At 56.3% G+C, this 20,411-nt stretch overlaps 8 protein-coding genes across 8 annotated transcripts; 4 read left to right on the top strand and 4 right to left on the bottom strand.

The window, feature by feature from the left end:
• Positions 1–1,190: 1,190 nt before the first annotated feature.
• Positions 1,191–2,290, top strand: MYCTH_2125509 (uncharacterized protein; the record flags this gene model as incomplete). Its single annotated transcript, XM_003661732.1, has 2 exons — positions 1,191–1,353; positions 1,413–2,290. The coding sequence occupies 2 exons, from the start codon at positions 1,191–1,193 to the stop codon at positions 2,288–2,290; spliced, it is 1,041 nt and encodes a 346-aa protein (XP_003661780.1).
• Positions 2,291–2,454: 164 nt separating this feature from the next.
• Positions 2,455–4,078, bottom strand: MYCTH_2301600 (uncharacterized protein). The gene is made up of 3 exons (XM_003661731.1): positions 3,691–4,078; positions 3,558–3,627; positions 2,455–3,402 (listed from the first exon to the last, which is right to left on the bottom strand). The coding sequence occupies exons 1-3, from the start codon at positions 3,818–3,820 to the stop codon at positions 2,619–2,621; spliced, it is 984 nt and encodes a 327-aa protein (XP_003661779.1). The 5' UTR covers positions 3,821–4,078; the 3' UTR covers positions 2,455–2,618.
• A 1,011-nt stretch (positions 4,079–5,089) lies between these two features.
• MYCTH_2301598 (uncharacterized protein) lies at positions 5,090–5,999 on the top strand. Its single transcript, XM_003661730.1, has 2 exons — positions 5,090–5,597; positions 5,660–5,999. Exons 1-2 carry the CDS (start codon positions 5,168–5,170, stop codon positions 5,854–5,856), a joined length of 627 nt encoding a protein of 208 aa, XP_003661778.1. The 5' UTR covers positions 5,090–5,167; the 3' UTR covers positions 5,857–5,999.
• Positions 6,000–6,047: 48 nt separating this feature from the next.
• MYCTH_2301597 (uncharacterized protein) lies at positions 6,048–6,932 on the bottom strand. The gene has a single exon (XM_003661729.1). It carries the CDS (start codon positions 6,589–6,591, stop codon positions 6,343–6,345), a length of 249 nt encoding a protein of 82 aa, XP_003661777.1. The 5' UTR covers positions 6,592–6,932; the 3' UTR covers positions 6,048–6,342.
• A 603-nt stretch (positions 6,933–7,535) lies between these two features.
• MYCTH_2301595 (uncharacterized protein) lies at positions 7,536–9,711 on the bottom strand. The gene is made up of 3 exons (XM_003661728.1): positions 9,242–9,711; positions 8,215–9,139; positions 7,536–8,075 (listed from the first exon to the last, which is right to left on the bottom strand). The coding sequence occupies exons 1-3, from the start codon at positions 9,555–9,557 to the stop codon at positions 7,721–7,723; spliced, it is 1,596 nt and encodes a 531-aa protein (XP_003661776.1). The 5' UTR covers positions 9,558–9,711; the 3' UTR covers positions 7,536–7,720.
• Positions 9,712–11,013: 1,302 nt separating this feature from the next.
• Positions 11,014–13,349, bottom strand: MYCTH_2301594 (uncharacterized protein). The gene is made up of 2 exons (XM_003661727.1): positions 12,836–13,349; positions 11,014–12,779 (listed from the first exon to the last, which is right to left on the bottom strand). The coding sequence occupies exons 1-2, from the start codon at positions 13,222–13,224 to the stop codon at positions 11,252–11,254; spliced, it is 1,917 nt and encodes a 638-aa protein (XP_003661775.1). The 5' UTR covers positions 13,225–13,349; the 3' UTR covers positions 11,014–11,251.
• A 218-nt stretch (positions 13,350–13,567) lies between these two features.
• MYCTH_2078031 (uncharacterized protein) lies at positions 13,568–15,962 on the top strand. Its single transcript, XM_003661726.1, has 2 exons — positions 13,568–13,859; positions 13,920–15,962. Exons 1-2 carry the CDS (start codon positions 13,615–13,617, stop codon positions 14,581–14,583), a joined length of 909 nt encoding a protein of 302 aa, XP_003661774.1. The 5' UTR covers positions 13,568–13,614; the 3' UTR covers positions 14,584–15,962.
• A 992-nt stretch (positions 15,963–16,954) lies between these two features.
• On the top strand, positions 16,955–19,149 carry MYCTH_2301590 (uncharacterized protein; the record flags this gene model as incomplete). Its single annotated transcript, XM_003661725.1, has 1 exon — positions 16,955–19,149. A coding segment is annotated over exon 1 (1,922 nt), but the record flags the coding sequence as incomplete, so codon positions are not given.
• Positions 19,150–20,411: the final 1,262 nt, after the last annotated feature.

Below are 20,411 nucleotides of genomic sequence, written 5' to 3'. Positions count from 1 at the left end.
GACGCCTTGGCCCCCTGCTCGGGCATCAGGTCCGCCTGGTCACCGCCTCCTAGGTCGGTCTTGGTCCACTGATAATTATCCCCCCAGACAACACACGTCAGCATCTGATGAAGACTCGTTGGTAGGGGATGATGATGTAATAAAATAAAGAAATCACTTCAGAAAAGGGGAGGGGAGGGGGACATATACCGGGGCAGAGCGCAATGAAGGAAAAGCCCTCCCTCTCGTGGAAGTAGGTATTCTGACGGAATCCGAGTTGATTTTCTCTCCTTTCTCTTGCTCCTCTTTTTCGAATGAACTGTTTCAAGGACTGTAGTTCTTGGACACTCTATGTTCCCTTCTGCCAGGTCCTTCTGAAGCCATTTACCCAACCTTATAATTATACCCAATTTTAACGCCGCCAGCGCCGCCGGTGGGATCTGAATTTGTCAACCTGGCGAAATTATCGCCGCCGCCATTCCGAAGCCGACATAGTTGCCCTAGTCGAGGTACAATCGATGGAGAGAGCATCGCCTTTCTGCCTGTGTCTACACCCGACTTTAAATTTCGCCCGCCAGTGCCGATTGGCCGCGTAGCGAGGCCGGTGCCCGAAGCGGAGCCTTGGAGGATCAAGTCTTTGTCAGCAGGTGAAGGAACTCCGGTAGCTCGTCACCCTGTCTGAACCGAATGTTTCTGTTCAGGCTAACACCACCAGACAGGATTGGAATTAGGAGGATTTCCTAATCCTCCACCTTTTTTTTTTGGATCCTTTGCAGGCCAACAGCAGAGTGAGGGCCAGGTCCCGGGCGAGACCGACCGGGCCGCCGGGCGCCGGGGCGGAGTGTAAAACCGTGAGCCCCACAATTCGCGGCCGCCAAGCCGGTCGCCGAGGATCCCTCCAACCCAAAAAAATCCATCCTAAACCGGAATTCCCGATTTGGACGGAAGCGTGTGTTTTTCATTTAATTAATAATTTATTCGATTCTCTTTCCTCTAAAAAGAGAAATGGAGATGCCATAGGAACATATATCACGAGCTCTCTCCTCTAAGCTGCTCTACTCGGCGGCCTATTGGTCCCTCTTGGACGTCGCCACTCTCTTTCCGCAGTTTGTCTAAGACCTGCCGTCAGTCATCAAGCTGTTCGATCGAGCCGGTAGGGGTCGTTTGCCTGGGCCCTTCTTTCCACCTCATCTGTATCTGCCAGCTCGATCATGAGCTCACGCCGCGATAATGGCCACCAGGCAGCTGCGAAGGGGAAACAACCAGTCCGTACACCGCAACACCGGCCGGTGCAGCAGTCGCAAACCACTACCCAAGCCAAAACCAGTAGCACAGTTGTAACAGGGTTTGACGGCGAGCCGGCGCAAGTAATTGGTCCGGCTCCGGCGCTCCTCCCGAGTCTACATGCCGCATCCGCTAACAAAGCGTACCAGAGACGGAAGAGCATGTGACCAAGAAGACCGTATGGACTCGGATCCTGACCGGGGCGACGAATGCAGCGAAGCCGGCGTTGAAGCAGACGGGCAAGGCGCTCAAGTCGGCGGTCCCGCAACCCCGGATGACGGGCAAGGACGACCTGGGCTCCAACTTGAGTTACTACCGCAAGACCTTCTTCCTCCTCGACCAGCAGACCCGGTTCGATCTCTACATGGCCGGCCTCGCACCTAGAATGACCAAATCGGAGGCCCGGAGGTTCGACTCCCAAATTCCCACCCGTCGCGTCTGCCGCAGATTCAAGAAGGTTCCGGTCATGTACGCCACGCAGGAGCCGCCCAACGAACAGGCCGCCTCTCCCAGGAATCTCGCCAAAGGGGCCAAGGATGCTAAGGCTCACGCGGCCGTCGCCAGCAGCAGCAGCAGCAACACCAAGAACAGCAACAAGAACCACAAGACAAGGGTGGATAGGAAGGGGAAGGGGAAGACGGTGGGCGCCTCCTCAGACGATCCAGACGCCCTGCCTGCCCATCCGACGCCGGCAGCCTTTAATCGGATATCATACAGGGTGCAGATCAGGTCGAGGCCGGCCTCCAGCAGCGCCGGGATGCAGCAGCAGCAGCAGCACCAGCAGCAGCAACGGCCTGAGCAACACCACCGACAACAACAACATCGACCACAACCACGACCACAACAACAACCATACCTCCTCTATCCGCAAGCTCGTGTCTTCCAGGCCACCGGCCACTGCGGAAGCGTCCAGCCCCACGACCAGGGACAAGGGCCACCGGCGACAGTGAGGGCGCAGGCGCCGGAAAGGAGATCGTTCGGGCGGAGGATGGCCGGGCAGACCGTTGCTAGTATTTCGAGGGGCTAATGTTTTTTTTCTTCCTCTCTCTCCCTTTCTTTCTTTTCCTTTCCGAGTAGCTGGATAGTTGGCGGTGGGAGTAGGGGTGAAGGCTTGCTATTACCCCCTATCAGCACGTACAGAAGCCACAGCCAACATGTTCAGCGCGTAACTCAGAGGTGAGGATTGGGGTACCATGGCTGGATCAACCCTTGACTGTTCTGCTTGGTTTTCTTCTTCTCCAAGAGCCTTGCGCCAATCAACACTCCCTGGCTGCAGCACATCTCGAACCCATAGATCAGTGATTTCCCTTCTTGGTTGTTTTTGACACCTCCTCCCTTCCCTCCTCTCCCCCACGTCACTTCGCAGCTGGTAGTTCGACTGGCTGTTGATGATGCTTTGCCAGCACGTCGACTACCGTCTCCGCCGACAACTCCGGATACACATAGGTCCTGGGCGGGCCAACCATTGTCGTCGTCGTCACCGCCGCCGCTTGCGAATAATAGTCGTGGTACCCGTACGGGGGAAGTTGGGGCGCGTCCTGCGGTGCGTGGGGATGGCCGCCGCCGCCGCCGCCTCCGCCGCCTTGCTGCCTCAATTTGAGCAGCCTTCGGAGGAAGAGGTATCCCAAGACCAACAAGGCCACGAACCCCAGCGTCCCGCCGACGGCAGCACCCGCGATCAGCCCCGGTCCCGCCGTCGGCGCCAGCCCTGACGTCCCTTGGCTTTGCGAGTTTGTACCTGATGGGGGCGGCGTCGGCAGGGCGGTCCCGGCCGCGTGACCAGCGGTGTGCGAGGTGGAAGCTGCCTGCGCGATGGAGCTCGTCGCCGCGGCCGTTGATGGATTCGCGCTATTACGGATCGTACTGCTTTTAATCGCGGCTATGCTGGAGATTGACGAGGATGGGGAGGCAGAGGAGGAGGAGGACGACTGGTCGTCAAGGCCAGCCGCAGCCTTCTGGAGATCGCCGTACTGTATGTTGCAGCGCACAACTTCCTTGCTCGCGGGCGTGTCTATTACGCAGCTCGTCAGGCGCGGACAGCATGCCTCGGTGGTGCCTTCAGCGAGATACGTGCAGGGGACCGAGTTCTTCTCTTCGCAGACGGAGGGCTGGTCGACGTAGCAGTCGTCGGTTGGGTTGCTGTTTTGCGGGGAACGGTTTAATTAAGTGTTAGTTTCGGTAATTATTCAGTAGATAGGTATGTACCTAGGGTAGGTATGTATGTAGGTAATGCCGTCACGGGCTTAACAACAAGCGAACAGAAAATGTTGAGCTGGGGAAGTCAAAATCCACACTTTCCGATGCAGCACCAACCCTTGCCTAGGGATTGGTGACAGGCAGGATATTCTTGACCTCGTCGAACGCCTGGAGAGTGGGTTAGCGCGAGAGGCTTGGAACGCAACGGGGGCGCACTCTTGATTTCCTTACAGCAGAGGGTTCGGCTCGGACTGCAGATCTCATTACTTGCATCCGAACCAAAAACATCGGAGCACTGGTCTCTTCCGAACAGAAGGGAGAGCGAAGTATTCGCGTATTGCAAGCTGGAGCTTGGCGGCATCTCTCTTCGTGGTTCGCGGCAATAGAAAAGATGCTTGTTCGGGGAAGAAGGATGAAGATGAAAACACAACTTTGTTCTTGTGCAACAGCGTTTCTGTTGGTATTCCACAATAGATTATTGTCCTTGTAGCAATAGAGGAGGAAGAGATCTCAGCACCAGTGAGAGCAAAAACGGTGATGGCGACCAAAGAAATATCTTGAGGCCGCACCGCATGTTGAGCGTTGTGCCAGCACCCAGCACCGGAAACAGACAGGTCAAAGACGCAAAAATTACCAATTACAAACTGGCACTGTACAAAACGCGTGCTGTTGTTAAATGGATAATAATTAATGGAGACGAAGCCCGCTGAGCGGTTCCGGGCCTATGGTTCGGCGCGTACATACATACAGTCGAGTACTATGAAACCCCCCAACGCCAAGCCACTCGCCGGCTCAACCAATGATACCCGGAGGCTTGCCGCGCGCTCATAGAACTGCTATCCAGCAAATTCTGAGCGCGGGAGCTGTTACTTCAGCGCCGCGGCTTGTTGGTAGCAGGTCGGCATTGGCTTGCATAATATACTGTCAGGTTCCGCTCAGGAATGTGCGGGTGGTCGCGCAACACTCGTTTGGCTTCTTCCCAGGCTTCTTTGTTGTTTGCTGTGTGCCTCAGCCCTTCATCCCAATATTCTTTCCTCCTTCTATTCCCTAACTTCCTCATGCCTGGGGCTAAACATTAAATCAAACAATTGCTCCTTCCTCTCCCTCTCTCTTCTCCAGTCTTTACAACTGCACCCCTCACATGATGATGATGAGAGCCGAAATCAATTCAGAACCCCACGCCCCATTGTTTGCAATGAAGATACCGACATTGAACCACTTTCCTCGCCTCCCTCGATTTCGAGTCGGTGCCGATGCCGCCACATCGAAGAAGCACTATTATTACTCAGGGAAACGGATCCCGCTGATTCTAGTCCCGCTGGTTGTCCTGCTCACTCTCGCTTTTCAATTACACTGGCAATGGGGAGGCTGGTCCTCCTCTGTCAGGCAGCTGATCAAGAGACCCCCAGAAGTCGGGATTGTTATCGCAAGCCTCCGGAGCGAGGACACGTCTTGGGTGCATCGACATCTTCCCGACTGGTCGCGCAGCGTCTACGTGGTGGATGAGCCCACTGCAAAGCTCACGGTGCCCAAGAACAAAGGCCGCGAGGCCATGGTGTATCTGAGGTTCGTGCAGAATAATTAATTACCTGATGTTCTTATGAGACGAAGCACAGTTGAGAGTCCTGTCTGACCACCCAAAAATCGCGGCTGAAAATCCAGTCATATTATCGACAACTACGACAATCTCACGCCAGTCACGGTATTCATGCACGCCTCCCGCTTTGCCTGGCACAACGACGACCCGGATTACGATGCCCTCCCGACCCTCCGGAACCTCAACCTCAGCTACGTCCGCTCCTCGGGCTATGCCAACCTACGCTGCATCTGGATCCTGGGCTGTCCCGTCGAGATCGCGCCGCACGCCGACGCAGCCCCCGCCGGCCCGGGCGGCGGCGACAGCGACGGTGGCCGCAAGCTCACCACCAAGGAGATCTTCAAGCAGGCGTTCGAGGAGCTGATGCCCGGCGTTCAGGTCCCCGAGAAGGTCGGCGTCAGTTGCTGCTCGCAGTTTGCCGTCTCGCGCGAGGCCGTCCGTGCTCGGCCGAGGGAAGACTATGTCCGCTGGAGGGATTGGCTGCTGCAGACGCCGCTGGCCGATGACTTGTCGGGAAGGGTGTTTGAATACATGTGGCATAGTGAGTGCTCTGTATCGTTCCTGTTCTGGTTTCTCTTGCTCATCGACACATGGCACTATTAGTCATATTTGGCAAAGACGCTGTCTTTTGCCCGTCAGCCGCAGAGTGCTATTGCAACCTCTACGGGCTGTGCAACTTGAAGTGCCAGGAGAGCACGTGCGAGGGCCGATATGTCTTGCCCGAGTTTGCGACACTGCCCGACGGCTGGCCAAGAGTCGGCTGGTCTGGGGAGGAGAGAAACTTTACCGGTTCGGACTGAGCAATCATTATTACATCGTGATGCTGCTGTCTTATTACGCCCCAAGGGCTCGTTGCTGGCCGGTCTTGAGTTGACGCCTTTTCGATGCGCTTTCTTCGAGAGAAAGGAGCAGTCTGGAGATTAATTAATTAGTAGGAGCGCCCGGACAATCACCCCACAGCTCTGGCTGGACTTCAGAACTGACCATCTTCCGACAGGATAATAGGACTGCAGCGCACGGAGGCCTGACTGATTACGCGGTGCCGATTACTGGCGCCGCTATTATCCGGCCAATCTGCCCCAGACTAATTATCATTCCCACGAGGCATATGATGTGTGTACACGCGCGTTTTCCCGACGCTGGGCCCAAATGGCGGCCTCTCTTCGCCTCACTTGCGATGGCCCATATGTACGCCCCCTCCCCGGCACTGCCCTCGACGATGCCACCATCATGGCGTACGGCGAGGATTCAGGCTCCAGCGCCGGGGTTTGAGAACGGTGATTAGGTCAGGTCCAACTTTTCGGCGGTGGGCGGAACCCAGCGGGCAGCTTGGATGGGTCAATGGTGAGACCGGCCAGGTCAGTGCCGCACACGTCCCTGAACGCCGATAGTGATGCGGCGAGGGCATATAGTTGGCTTTCGACCTCTCGGAACTCGGCCGGGGCTGACTTTTGGCCCTGGGTGAAGGCGTTGGCGATGCGCAACGCGATCTTAGCCATCGCGACGGCATCGCCAAACGACACGGGCGAGACCATGTTCAACAAAAAAAAAGCAAGCAATGGCAGCTGCAATTGTTACAGGTCGAAGCGGGCTGGCAGTCAGGCTGTCGAGCTCACCCCCAAGGTCAAGGACAGAGGTAGATCAGCCGGGTGTGATAAAGAACGGATAGTAGGAGAGTGGAGGGACGACGAGGACGTGGCGGTGACGCGGGCTGCTCAGAATCTTCAACAGCTCAGCCTTGTCACCTTCCTCCTATGACCAGTGTCTCTCGACAGAAGATTGTTGACGTTGCAGCAAGGCGGTCTGATCTAATGAGTTGCCTGCATACCCCCTAACCCAAAACCTTCCTCTCATACCTTCCCCTCCCCAGTGGCGCAGCGATTGGTTGGTTGGTCACTGTGCGCTCCAGTGTCCGGCGGTGCAGCTGCAGTTCCTCTGGCGAGGCCTCGTTGGAACATTGCATCTCCTGATTACTTGCTAATAACGATACATACATGTGCCCAAGCCCAGGTTGGAGGCTCCCTCACTCCCCCTCCCTACCTAACCTTGGCGCACTTAACTTAGATTTAAGTAAACATCCCCAAATCCGCGTAGAAGCCTTCCATTCTCCTCTTCAACATAGATCAAGCTGCGACGTAGATCCTGTGCTCCTTCTACCAGAGAACCGGCATCCTCGAATCCGGGCTCAGGAAGGGACCACAAGAAGAAGAAGAAGGAAAAGAAGAAGTCTAGGAAGAACCGTCAGGCGCAAAGGGAGGAGGAGAGCTCGGAGGCGAATGTCAGGTCGACGGTAAGGTCCGGGACGAAGGACCACTCTCCTGTCAAGAGTCCTCGGTGGCTTCCATGGCAGTCGGATCACAAGTCAAAGAAGCGGACATGACCCGCAACGAAGGGCAATACGGGAGTTGTTTTAGAGCTGCTAGTACTGCTGACGGCGCCGGGTAGATAATAATAGTCAATGAATGACTGAGACTGCCCTTCAGCTGGAGTGGCGATAACGTTGGTGTTTGGCGGCGTTGTACGATAGCCGATTCATATTGATGATACTCCAAGTCCAGAGACGTAATTACCCGTCGACAAGCCTCTTGACATGCCGGCCCTCGTCTCTTCGGGTTGGACAAGCCTGCCGACTCACCCACTCACACAGCCACTCCCATCCCGTGCTCAGGCATGAATAGCCTGTTGCACATGCGGATAGACCTGCACCATCCGGTAGTACAGGTCCGGATGGTCGCGGATCATGACTTCCGGGTCCCAGGCGGCGGCGACAAAGATGGTGTCAATACCGCTGCTGATCGGGGTGGTGAAGACGTTGCAGATCTGCAGGCCGATCAGGAAGGCGAAGGCGACGACGACGGGCGTGAAGCCACCGCCCGCGTTGTAGGCCGGGTGCGTGAACACTATGTAGACGTACGCCAGCAGGGCGCAGGCGTAGCCGACAAAGGTCGCGCCCATGCCCAGGACGGGCCCGATCAGGCACTCGTTGATGAGCGCGTCGATGCCGCGGTCCTTGATCATTCTATTGGTGGGGGGGGGGGGGGAGGGAAAAGGGGTTAGCGTCAGTACATCAATTAGTCGACGGAAACCGAAAATGAAGATGAAAAAAAAAGGAAATACAACACACTGGCACTGGATAATTAGAGGGGATGAATACTTGCCTCCAGGTATCCTTGGCCGCGGGGATGTACGCCTTGCCGTACAGGGCGATATGGGCAAAGGCGTAACGGTTGAGAAACTGGACGGCCCAGTCGAGGATGGTGATCAGGCAGCCGAGGACGCACCAGAGGATGGTGGCCAGGATGTCGCCTTGCGAGGCAGCCTGTGACTGCGCGACCGAGGCCAGCTGCCGCAGGAAGTTGATGATGGCCACCGCCAGGCTGCCCAGGCTGATGCTGCCGAAGCTGTACGTCAACGAGCGCCGCAGCGCGCCGCGCGTGACCTTGGACGGGTAGTTGCGCGAATTGAAGTACCAGGACCCGTACGCGCCCGCGATGGTCGTGTGGATCGTATTCTTGAGCCACTCGGAGATCCAGTAGGCCGCGAAGGTGATGAAGACGATCAGGCCGACGACCTTGCCCGAGCCGCAGCCGCCGGCGCCCTGGCGGCAGGCAGGGTTGTTGGGACTCGGCTCGTACTTGACGTAGACGGCGACCAGGGTGACCGCGTACCACGCGGCGTAGGCAGCACCCAGCAGGCCGCCGACCGCGCTGACCAGGTAGACGTGGCCGTGGCGCTTGGCCACGTCCATGGCGGTCTGCAGCATGAGCACGCTGAAGGGGATGCGCTTGCGCCAGCTGAGAAAGGCAATAACCATGAAGATGGAGAAGAGCAGGAAGACGATGCCGCCCGAGTAGTAGCGCCGGCTGAGCATGTAGATGGCCGTCACGAAGCCGAAGACGATGTTGAGGATGCCCGTCAGCCAAACAAACTGCTTTGTGAACTTGCGGGCAAGCCACATGTAGCCATAGCTGAGCACGATAGCCGTGATCAGGACCCAGAGAAAGAGGTAGATGGTGTGAGTGGTGAGGCCGAACGTATTGAGCTGGCCATTGAGCCCACCAGAGTTCTCACGACGGGTCGCAGCTGGCGAAACGGTTGGTCAGTTAATTAATCACGGCTGGATGAAGCGAGCTAACTAATTAGCTAGCCCTCGCGAGAGAACGATAGATTCTTCACAAAACTCACCATAGCCCTGGATAGAAATGCCCGACACGACCACGAATCCAGCGCAGGTGGCGAGAAAGAGAAGACCAGCCCACACGTCGTTCCATTTGGGTTTTGGGATGGCAAACACCTCGTCGTATGACGGCGGCGGACCCTTGGGAACCGACTGCGTAGGAGGGTACGGAGGGGGCGCGTAGCTGCCGCCGGCCTGGCCCTGATGGTGGTTGCTGCCGTTGTAGTAGCCCTGCGGCTGCTGAGGTTGCATGTGGTACGTGTTGGGCGGAGGAGGCGCTTGTTGGTTGTAGTAACTTGCGGCCTCGCCGCCGTAATTGGCCATGGTATCCTAATTTCTCAGGAGAGCGTGCCTAGGCGCGTCTAACGTGTAATTATGGAATGTTTCTCTCTGATCTCCCCACGCTTCAACACGAACACTCTGGGTGGCTTGAAAGTTCCCTCACTTCAGTGGAAATTGTATTCTAAGCGTAAAAAGGTCGTTGAAGGGTGATGGTTTCGCCGATTTGGCTGGAAAGACCAGCCCAAAGCTCCGAATTGGCGAGCGGCCGGTTGGCGATAAAACGTAACGATGTGGGCAAGCTCACGGAATATGACAATGGTTGATGAGCTGTGCTGCTAAGGAATATCGACATGTACTCCGTACAGAATGTTCTGTCGAGCTGTTGTGGCCTGAATCTAGATGACGTCAGGTCGATCGAAAGTTCGATGAGCGGGCCGTGCCGGGGGTTACAAGCAAGTTTGTAGCAGTGTTTTTGATTTGCGGGCCCTGCTAATACGCCGCCAAGGTGCGTTGGCGTCTGGGCACGGCCCGCTCTAGCATGCCTGTTGGCAGTTCGGCACACCCAATCGCTCGGCTGCACCTTGGGACGGCATTTTTGTTGAAATTCAAAGTCTCCAATGTGATCGAAGTAATTTACGGGACAACTGGTGTTTGAGCGCATCCTATCCTCTTGGCCGCCTCAGCTTCGACATCTAATTCGCTCTCGGCCGTGTTTTCTCTGCTCTCAGTGCCACGATCTATTACCACAACGGGCACCGCATATTACACTAATGGCAAAAGAAGCATCAGTGCGCATGCCCTCCTAGTCTGTGCTTATCCGGCCACATCTCAAACCAGCGGCCGCATTGGTTGACCGCCATTGTCAGCCTCCGTGTTATGTACATCAAGACCGTGCCACCCAGGTCTCATTGAATAGTCGCGAAGCGGCTTAGCACATCAACAAACTCGCTGCGCACGGCTTCCCAGTTTGATCGTTAGCAGGGTACCCAACAAACGCTCACACTACGAGCACGCTTCACCTGATAGAATGGTGCATCCCATACTCGAGGTGTCATCGGCCGAAGGAGAGGGATATTGACTGGAATCGAGCCTTCTAGAAATGATTGCTTTCTAAAAGAGAGAGGTAAGGCCATCCCAGGGTTGGCGGACGATGCTGGCCCGATCGTCTCTCAATGGCCACCAAACAAGCGACACTTGGAGGGACAGGGGTATCAGAAGACCCCCGGGACTCAGGAGCCTCGCCGTCTAGCCGGACCTGGAATATTCCCGAATAGTGGCATCGTATCTGTCGACGATATCGTTCTTTAATTATCATGGTCAAAAATGTAACTAGGGCGTTCGGAGAATAGAAGTCGCTCAGAGTGGACGCCAAAGCCATCGATCATGGTTGAAATGAAGCAGCCTGTGTAAGAGCCGCCTTCAGAGCAAATGCTCAGCTCGATGAAGCAACCAACAAATAGTGCTTTAAGTTCTAGGAAAAGAAGCCAAGGCCATGGAAAAAAAAATAAGAGTAAGGGTGGGCAAAGCAGAGCAAAGCAAGGGCGTGTTGGACCAATAGCTAACCACCGAACATCGGGATTGCTCACCTTGTCGTGTTCTTATAGAGCCACGAAATATCATCAACCAACGTGTTCGTATTCGATCGTGCTATTGGTCCAAGACGAGCATGACAGAGTGCCCAATAGCTTTTTATCTTTGACCATGACTAGTCACGACTGGTCTATGCTTCGGGTAGTCTATTTCGGCCCCGTCTTGCCTGTCGGGATGCAGAAGAGTACCAGCCTCTTGCCCTTGGGACCCTCCTCGCCATCCTTCCAATCGTTCAGCCCCTTGTCGACGCGATAGTAGCCGCGCCTCTCGAGCTGAATGATGTCATCCTTCTTGAGCTGAGCCGCCGCCTCGTCGCACCACGCGTCCTCCATCGTCTCAGTCACGGGCGTCAAAAAGTCCTCCATGTTGTCTTCCTCCTGCAGGATGTCTTTGGTGATGAGGTAGTCAAAGTCCCACAGCTCAGCAGGCACCAATTTCTGACCCTGAGCAGCAAGCCAGGTGACCTTCTTCTCGGTCTTCTTGACATCGCCCTGCAGGTTCAGCTCACAGGTGAGGCTGGGAATGGGGTCGCCGCCGGCAATCTGGCGGACGAACGCATTGCCCCAGGACATAAGCGTGATCTCCTCGCCCTCCTTGAAGCTCTTCGCATCGGCTTGGTCGAGCAGGAGCTCGGAACTGAAGAAAACCTTCTTGGTCCCGACGTCCTTGTTCTTGGGGTGTTTAGGCCGATCGGCCGAGAAGGGCTCCGCCGGAGCCTCGGCGCCGGTGACCGTCACCTTGACCGCGTCCTTCTGGAGGACGGCGGTATGGCGAGGAGCGACTGGGTCGATCTCCTTCTTGTTGCTGGCCCAAAAGGTGGTCCAGTCCATGGTGACGACGTTCCTGCTGGGACCCTGCTTGATGATGAAGTCGCGTAGCGCAGGGATGGTCATACCCCGCCTACGGACGCCACGGATCGTCGGCATGCGCGGGTCGTCCCAGCCCCAGACCCTGCCAGTCTCGACGAGCTTGGCCAGCTTACGCTTGGAAAGGAAGGTCCGGATGAAGTTCATCCGTGCAAAGTCCCACATGTAGACCTGGCGCAGCTTAAGGGTGTCCAAGAACCACTGGTACTGAGGGTTGCGGTCGGTGTACTCGGTAGATCTCAGAGCGTGGGTCACGCCCTCATAGCTGTCGACGATGGGGCACGCAAAGTCGTACGTCGGGTACATCTTCCACTTGGTCCCGGTCCGGTGATGCGGCGTCTCGACGTTGCAACGGTAAATGACAGGGTCTCTTAAGGCCTTGTTCGGATTGTCGACCGACATCTTGGCACGCATACAGTGCCGCACGCCTTCCTCAGAGCCTTTCTTCATCTCCTCGAAGATGCGCAAGTTCTCCTCAACGGACCTATCGCGCCGCTTCGAGGCAATGCCCTTGAACCGCTCTTCCCGCATCGTCTCCTGGTCGGTGTCGTCGGCATAGGCATGGCCCTCCTTGATCAGCCGGACGCACATCTCGTACAGGTAGTCGAAGTAATCCGAGGTGTACGAGACGTAATCGGGCTTGATGCCCATCAAGGCGAGATCCTCAATGATCGCGTCCTGGTACTCCTGCTTCTCCTTCGAAGGGTTGGTGTCGTCAAGACGAAGGCGCAGCTTTCCATTATAAGCCTGGTGAGCGAAGTAGTCGCTGAGAAGGGCAGCTTTGGCATGCCCGATGTGCAGATATCCCCTTGATGTACGTTAGTCCAATGCACTTCCCTGGCGCAAAATTGCAGTGTAGCTCACGAGGGCTCGGGCAAAAATCTCGTCACGACGCCCTTATCAGCATTTTGCAGAGCCAGGGCGTAGTTTCCTCCAGCTTTACTCGCGGCGGCAATCTTTGCTCTTGCAGCGGCATCCTTGGCTTTGATGTCGGCCTGAATCTCGGGGTGGTTGTCCTCGATGAACTGAAACCAGCGGGTCAGATTGACGAGGCTACCACGCCTGATGAATGGCACGGCGGCACGGTTGCCGCGAAGCGCCTGCCAGATCTTGGTGTCGATCTCGCCAAGGGTGTATCCATCTAGATATGTGCGGAGGATCAAGTGCTTGTCGAGGGCCTGCAGGTGCGGCTCGATCTGTCGAAAATCCCCCGTGAGAAGGGCCTCGAGCGGCTTGAGCTCGTCCAATTTCATGGTGTGGGCGTAGTCGGTAAATGTACGTCGCGCGATAGATTGCAGTTGGACAAGGAAGTGATTGCAGCCCGTCTAATCTCGCCGCTCGAGTCAATGGTCGGGATTCTCGGGCAAAGGCAAACTTTTGGAGGGGCTGCCCCTCTGCCCAAGCAAGCGTGCGGCGGGGTAGCGCCCGTTTTGCCGGGCGGTGAACAGGAACGGAACCCAGGCCCCTTGCTCCTCAACCCCTTGCTGCTTGGCTTTTGCGCCTTAGAATTGAGGCGACGAGACTTTTGGATGCAGCTCGGACCCAGCTTTTTTCTGAACGCAAGTGCCGTTGATGAGCGTTCCGAGCCCGAGTTTCGCGACAGGCCAACAACAGCCTGGTGTGTTCAGCAGCGGCGCGGCACCATGGCTTCCCTCAATCATTGCCTTGCCTCTCTGGCAAGACTCAGTCTCACGTCACCGGCCAGGCCGACATTGACCTCGACAATACCGAAATTTCTGCTGCCAACCGCGACCGCGAGTCCGCTCGTTCGACATGCGTCCGGCGGCGGCGGCATGCGCAAGCGCCCGAAGAAGAAGAGGCAGCACAAAACCTTTCGCACCTACGATCTCTCTCAGATGCAGCAGTTCTCCCTCTGTGATGCCATGAGGTAATGCTCCCCGGCAATGTTATCCCGTTGCGACACCACATCGCTCACTCATGTTTCCAGGTACATCCGCGCCTTCGAAGTCGGGCACCCGCCGGCCAGCGTAAAGTACGAGCTGGCAGTCAAACTCAAGGCGACGAAGGGTGGTCCCGTGATTCGGAACCGCATCCGCCTGCCATTCCCTGTCAAGACCGACACGCGCATTGGTGTGATCTGCCCGGAGGACAGCCCCATGTTTACCGAGGCGCAGCAGCTCGGTGCCGTGGCAGTGGGAGAAGAGAGTCTCTTTGAGAGCATTCGGGAAGGCAATATTCCATTCAACAAGCTCATCTGCCACGTGGACAGCCAGGAGGCTCTGAAGAAAGCCAATCTCGGCAGGATCCTGGGTCCCAAGGGCCTCATGCCCAACCAAAAGACCAAGACGATCACGAGCGACATCAAGACGACAGTGAAGGAACTCATTGGCGCAGACGATTACAGGGAGCGTGATGGAGTTGTCAGGTTGGCGGTGGGCCAGCTTGGTTTCACGCCCCAGATGTTGTCCGACAACATCAAGGCACTTATGTCTCAGTTGAAGGAAGACATCGCCAACATCGACGAGAACCACATTAAGCAGCTCGACGAGGTTGTGTTAACCTCCACCAACGGGCCCGGCTTCAGCTTGGACGGTACCTTCTTCCCGAGAGACGAGAACCTCAAGCCGGAAGACCTGCAGTCCGTCATGTAACCTGTCTGTATCAACGATATATACCTTGTACAATAATTTCATTGAGGATAAGCGCGTCGAACTGCCTCGGCGTCTCCGAGGAACTGAGATGTGTGATGAGCCATTATTTCTCCTTCAGCACCTTGAGTGCCTCGGCTTGCGCGTCAAGGGTCCTGTATATGCCGAGATACTTGACAACTCGCTCCTGCCCCTTCGGCCCGGCTTTTCGGGCTTCTTTTAACGCTGTGCTCAAGTCGAGCAGTATTGTGTTCCGACAGCGGGCCATCCTGTCCTCCATCTTCTTCACAAACGGCAGATCCCTACCGAGCGAGTCTGCAATTTGCTCCGCGAGGACGTACTCCTCCGCTAAAGCATTCAGCTTCGACGGCCTGCTGCTGACGAAACCGGACTCTTCCTCTTCCTCTTCGCTCTCTTCCTCCTCGCTTCCCGCGAATTCAAAATCCTCTTCCCAGTCCTCACCCCCTTCACCATTGTCTTCTCCCTTCTTCCTCCCTCCTTCCCCGGCGGTCCCGACAGCCAACCGCCGCTCCAAGCCGCTCACCCTCTCATCTAACTCCAACATGCTCCGGCCCATCTCCACCGCCTCCTTCACGCCCTCTAGCTCGCCATTCACCCGTCCAACCTCCAGCCTCCTCTCTCGCACCCTACCTTGCAGCTCTTCTACGGCTCGCCGAAAGCCGAGTAACGCAACCCTCACATCCTCGACCTTCTCCTCACCGCCCTTCAGCTCGTCACCGAGCCCCAAGAAGGCGGTATAATTCGCGTTGACGAGCTCCAGAAGCTCGGCGCTGATGGCCGCGCTGCGGTCGCGCAATTCGGCGCGTAGGTCTTCGAGCGTCTGGTGGCGCGACGCCGGGCCACCCGTGTGTAGCGCCGAGAGGTAGCTGGCCGGGTCGAAGTCGGGGGCGAGGAAGTCTTCTCTGGAGAGCGCCGCGGGGAAAGGGAGAGGGCTGTTGTCGTCATCTGAATCTGAGGAGGCCGAGAAGATGTCGGAATGCGCATTGTAGGTTTGGTGGGAAGGCGCGTGCGAGTAGGAGGATGTCGGGCGGGAGGTTGGAGTTGGAAGGCCTAGTTGCGCCATGCTGGTGGTAGTAGGGCGATGGCGGCCGGCCGCCGGCGGATTGATAGGGTATCGAGTTCGTGTGCTGTATTTTTTTACTTCGGGCGCGGTAATGCCTTTGGCTTGGAAGGTACTATCGATGCTCCTCGCCGCGAAATCGCAAAGTGTTGACACTCATTCCAACGCTGGCAACAGCGGTTCTTGGCACCATGTGGTCTGTGCTCGCTTTTGAGGGCTGTTTGATGAATTCAGACTCGGGTACGAGAGTAATAGCCAAGATCGTGAGCAATGTCTAGCAAAGTGAGTTGATGAATATTGTGGAACTCCATTTCATCATAGAAATCGGAAAAATAGGTTGAAGCGTTTATCCTAAACCTGATTCTGTAGTTATGATTCTATAGAGCACTTAGTGGAGTCATTCGAGAGCCCCCCTGAGCCAGCGCCTTCCTGATTTTCGTAATTGGTAAGGTCATTATATATAAACTGCCAGTGATCAATCCATAATGGTACTCCATATCAGGGAAGCCCGGTACGAAACCAGACCAGACTGTAGCGTACAATTGCTATGTTAGACACGACCGTTCAACATCACCGTCGGACACATGGCCGTGTAGTCCGTACTGCGTCTAGACACCTCCGACATCGCTCCCTGGATGCGTCACCAAGATGTTTGCCAAGGATTAGAACGCTTCGCCTCCGCGGAAAGCTATTGTCCGAGATGATCAGATCTCGCCGGCGAATCCTGAGCCCTGTTTGCTTGCTCGCAAGAACGGAGCGAAACAAGCGTGGGCATGCTGCGAGGTCGCTGCAGGGTATCTGCATACGCCTAACCATTTCTGGAGTAGCGCATCAAAATTATCTTATCAATCAATCAGTGGTCCGATCAACGTCTCTCCATCTCTCCGCTGCCGAATCACGGGGCTCAGCCCACTTTCGTTCTGGCAACACATCCGGCGTCGCTGCCGGAGTTACCTCGCGCCGGTTGTCGGTCAGTCCAGGGGAAGGAGCAATTTTCTCCGTTCCACTTTGACGATATCTCAACGATTTTCACCATTGCCGCTTCCCAAATTTCTTGATCGCTCCCCCATTGCATTTGCAGTCATTTTATTAAACTCGACAACGCCTCGAGCAGAAAACGCTGTTTGTTGACCTCTGGTTTGAAGCCCATAGCACTGCGCTGTGCAAACCAGAATTTTTCGCGGGCTCGAGGTTCCGAAGTGCGGGGTCCTTTGCTTGCTCATCCTGAAAGCGTTTGCACCTGCGAGCCTCGGTTTCTCAGCCACCGTCGTCATCGCAAGACAGGTGCACTCCGGAACTCTCGCTTTCCGTTTATCATTGGGGAAGAAAGCCAGCGTTGCTTCAAACTCGTCCATTTCCGGCACGGAACGGCGCCGCTGACGGACGGACTCGGACAATTTTTGCGATCTCAGCCCTCCGTTGCCACGCACCACGGCTGGCGAGAACCTACCGGCATGGCAGCTATCGTTGCCAATACCCCCGGCTCGGCTATGAACTCCGGGAAGGCTGATGCAACGTCGTTGAGGACGCTGTCTGTCACGACTGCGGCCAGCCACGATCTTCCGAGTTCTGTGTCCAGCCCCGCTTCAGTCTCCACTCCTACATCTTCAACTTCATCAGTGCCTCCAATCGCCATCCGGCCGAACACATCAAGCAACCCTCCTCCGGTCAGGCCTTCAACAGCAATGCACAATCGGACGGGGCCTGGAATCATGACTCCAGGGTCAGCGCCGCAACCAAAGACTGTTAGCATGACCAGCAAGGAGTGGGTCATCCCTCCCCGGCCAAAACCAGGCCGCAAACCTGCTACCGACACCCCGCCAACCAAGCGCAAGGCCCAAAACCGGGCCGCCCAAAGAGCATTCAGGGAGCGCAGGGCGGCCCGTGTCGGGGAGCTGGAGGAACAGCTGGAGCAAGACAGGGTCAAGCACGAGCAGACGGTTCGCGAGTTACAGGCGCGGATCAGTCATCTTGAAATCGAGACGCAAACTCTCCAGTCAAGGTGCCAGTGGCTGGAATCGATGCTGGAGAGGGAACGGCAAGGTCGTGACAATTGCGCAGGAGATTGGGAGGCTCGGCAAGGTGGCTCGAGGAACAACAGCTCGATGTCAAGTCAGATACAAGGTCAGCTCGGACAATCACAGAGCATGCAGCCACTGCAGCCGGCACCATCGAAAACAGGCACAGCGCGCCCAGCTCCCATCATTGAGCCGCGACCTTTGGCTCAACCGTTCTCTATCTCTCAGATTGTCTCGCCGCCTGAGGAGTCTACACAAGTGAATAATGTGGGGTGTGGCAGCTGCGGGGCCAGTGGTTCTTGCGCCTGTGCAGAGGAAGTCCTGCGCAGCGCAGATATTCCCATTGGCTGCGGCAAATGCTCACTGGGCACGAGGTGCGAGTGCCTCGAAGAGACGATACGGGTATCCATTACCGGTGCCGACCTAAAGAGGCCACCGAGCGCGCCACCGTCAACGTCGCCGGAGGATAAGAGGCAGCGCTCTGATACCGGCACGGCCCTCGAGACAGACTTCACGGCCATTTTCGCCTCGCAGAACAGCAAGGAAGAGGCACAGGCGTTGTTACCTGCGCCGGCACGATCGCAAGCACTGGCATCCATAGAGCCGCGTGATCCATGTGGTTTCTGCAAGGATGGAACTTATTGTGTGTGCGCAGATTCAATGATGACTCCAACGTCGTTGGCGGCCCCTGTCAATCAGGCTACTGAGCAAACGCAGACGCACACGCCTCCTCCATCGGATAATGATGTTGTTCCCATGCCCTTGGAAGTCACTGCCACAGGCGCGATCAAACTTCCCGGGCTGAAGTCACTGCAAGAGAGGAAACCCGCCAAACTGCCCGCAAGAGCAGGGGGTTGCGGGCCTAATGGCCCCGGTACCTGCGCCCAATGCGTGGCCGACCCGAAGTCTGGCCTCTTCTGCCGCTCCCTGGCGGCCAACTTTGAGAAGAACAATGCGGGGGCCAGCACCGCCGCTGAAGGCGGCTGCTGCGGAAACGGTGGCCCAGGCGGGTGCTGCAAATCGGGCTCCTCGCAGTCGCAGCAAGCAGCGGAGACTACCTCTCTCCCTTCCATGGCCTCTAGCGCCGGAAGCAACGGTTCCAACGCCAGCGGTTTCGGTCTAAGCCTCTCCTGTGCCGACGCCTACAAGACGCTGGCCAGCCACCGGCACTTTGACGAAGCCGCCGACGATATCGGCTCCTGGCTACCTAAGCTCAAGGCGCTGCCGGTCCCGCGCCACCCCGGGCCGGTGGGCGGGGGCGGCCGTGGCCACCGCGATGCGCGGGCACCAATTGAGGTGGAGGCCGCGAGCATTATGAGTGTGCTCAAAGACTTTGATGTAAGGTTTGGCAGGGGTGAGTGATCGATATACATATGTAGGTCAGAAAACAAGGATGGAGACGATGTTGCAGTCGGGGAAGGGGCCCGGTGCAGGACAGCAGAGTCATGTGCTTTTCATGTTTGGGTTAGTAGACGGAGGGAAGAGAAGGGGGGGGTGTTGTCGACGGACAGGGAAGCGGTGGGCAGCAGTTTCCATGCGGCCGGTTCTGCGACCAGCCTAACACACTGTCCGGCTCCCATGCTCCTTTGCAATTGTCTCCCTGCCGTTGTCGAGTCCGGTCAGTCATCATCTGCATTTGCTCAGTGGGATTCTTTTTTTTTTTTTTTTTTTGTGTTCTTTTCCGGCGGCGTTGCGAGTTGTGTCGAAGGGGGGTTTGGGCGGATAGCGTGGGTATACGGATACATCTGTATGCACCTCTATTCTGGTCCAAACATAGCTGCGGATATGTATTTGTACATGCACACCTGGGACGAAGAAACGAGGAAGCGTGATCTTTCAAGGGTTTGCCTTCTCCAATGGCAAAAAAGCAACGAAAACAGGAAGCGAATGTTCTCAACTCTGCTGCGAATACGGAATACGAATGCTCACTTTCGCTTGCCGCGCATATGGCCTCGGTGCATGACGAGCTGCATATTATCCATAAAGGTTACGTGGTTTTGCATGTTATGAGTTATGACGCGGGAGTACCTATCCGCGACGGCTCGCGTAGCAGATGATATATGTGCCTGGCGGAACTGTACAAATCGTCGGCAAGGCGAAGGAAGGGTCAAGGGGGGCTCCCCAGAGCGCTTAACGCTCCTGCCGTGGACGTAGGTACGTATGTATGTACATACATACGTTAGGCCGGTTCTCGCTTCTTGCAAGGTCGCGGTGTCTTGAGCGCGCCAGCTGAGCGAGTATCTGTTGTTTTACAATGCCAGCTGAAGGTTCCGTTAAGGGCTAGAAATCTTCGTGCAGCGTATGTATGTATGTACAATACATATGTACATACATACAGTACATACATGCTCCATACAAAAGTGTGGAGCTGGGAATCTATTGCACCATCAGGCTGCGGGGTTTCGAGTGCTGACATCCAAGCCCTCGGTTCGGCTTCTCCGAAGTCTATTCTTCATCATACCAAGACACTCGGTGTTACCTTAGATGGTGAAACTGAGAGCGGGAGACGGTTACGCGCCGACAGCGAACCAAACTGGAGGGCAGCGGAACCGCTAGCCAATAGAGGAGCGCTGATCGTCTGATTCACACGCTCCGGAGCCGATTCTAAAGATGGATCCCGCCTGCAAGATTTCGGCTGTTGCAAAAGACTACGCAGTATTCCGGAGTTGGTCGTCCCCCCCCACAACCCGGGTCGAACGGCTACCTCGTTCATCTGTCTGGAGTTGACCGGA

Source organism: Thermothelomyces thermophilus, chromosome 2 (assembly GCF_000226095.1).
Source record: "Thermothelomyces thermophilus ATCC 42464 chromosome 2, complete sequence".
Taxonomy (NCBI): Eukaryota; Fungi; Ascomycota; class Sordariomycetes; order Sordariales; family Chaetomiaceae; genus Thermothelomyces; species Thermothelomyces thermophilus.
Note: the sequence above shows the minus strand (reverse complement) of the source record. Positions and strands in the feature narration are given on the sequence as shown.

Excerpts from the sequence above, each read along its gene's own strand:
- MYCTH_2301600 (XM_003661731.1), bottom strand. The coding sequence starts at position 3,820 with ATGCCGCCAAGCTCCAGCTTGCAATACGCGAATACTTCGCTCTCCCTT. Across the intron at positions 3,628-3,690 it reads TCCGAGCCGAACCCTCTGCT|GCGTTCGACGAGGTCAAGAA; the intron begins GTAAGGAAATCA and ends CCCACTCTCCAG. Across the intron at positions 3,403-3,557 it reads GGTTGGTGCTGCATCGGAAA|CAACCCAACCGACGACTGCT; the intron begins GTGTGGATTTTG and ends CCCGCAAAACAG.
- MYCTH_2301598 (XM_003661730.1), top strand. The coding sequence starts at position 5,168 with ATGCACGCCTCCCGCTTTGCCTGGCACAACGACGACCCGGATTACGAT. Across the intron at positions 5,598-5,659 it reads GTTTGAATACATGTGGCATA|TCATATTTGGCAAAGACGCT; the intron begins GTGAGTGCTCTG and ends TGGCACTATTAG.
- MYCTH_2301597 (XM_003661729.1), bottom strand. The coding sequence starts at position 6,591 with ATGGTCTCGCCCGTGTCGTTTGGCGATGCCGTCGCGATGGCTAAGATC.
- MYCTH_2301595 (XM_003661728.1), bottom strand. The coding sequence starts at position 9,557 with ATGGCCAATTACGGCGGCGAGGCCGCAAGTTACTACAACCAACAAGCG. Across the intron at positions 9,140-9,241 it reads CATTTCTATCCAGGGCTATG|CTGCGACCCGTCGTGAGAAC; the intron begins GTGAGTTTTGTG and ends CCGTTTCGCCAG. Across the intron at positions 8,076-8,214 it reads GCGGCCAAGGATACCTGGAG|AATGATCAAGGACCGCGGCA; the intron begins GCAAGTATTCAT and ends CCCCACCAATAG.
- MYCTH_2301594 (XM_003661727.1), bottom strand. The coding sequence starts at position 13,224 with ATGAAATTGGACGAGCTCAAGCCGCTCGAGGCCCTTCTCACGGGGGAT. Across the intron at positions 12,780-12,835 it reads AGATTTTTGCCCGAGCCCTC|GGGATATCTGCACATCGGGC; the intron begins GTGAGCTACACT and ends ACGTACATCAAG.
- MYCTH_2078031 (XM_003661726.1), top strand. The coding sequence starts at position 13,615 with ATGGCTTCCCTCAATCATTGCCTTGCCTCTCTGGCAAGACTCAGTCTC. Across the intron at positions 13,860-13,919 it reads TCCCTCTGTGATGCCATGAG|GTACATCCGCGCCTTCGAAG; the intron begins GTAATGCTCCCC and ends TCATGTTTCCAG.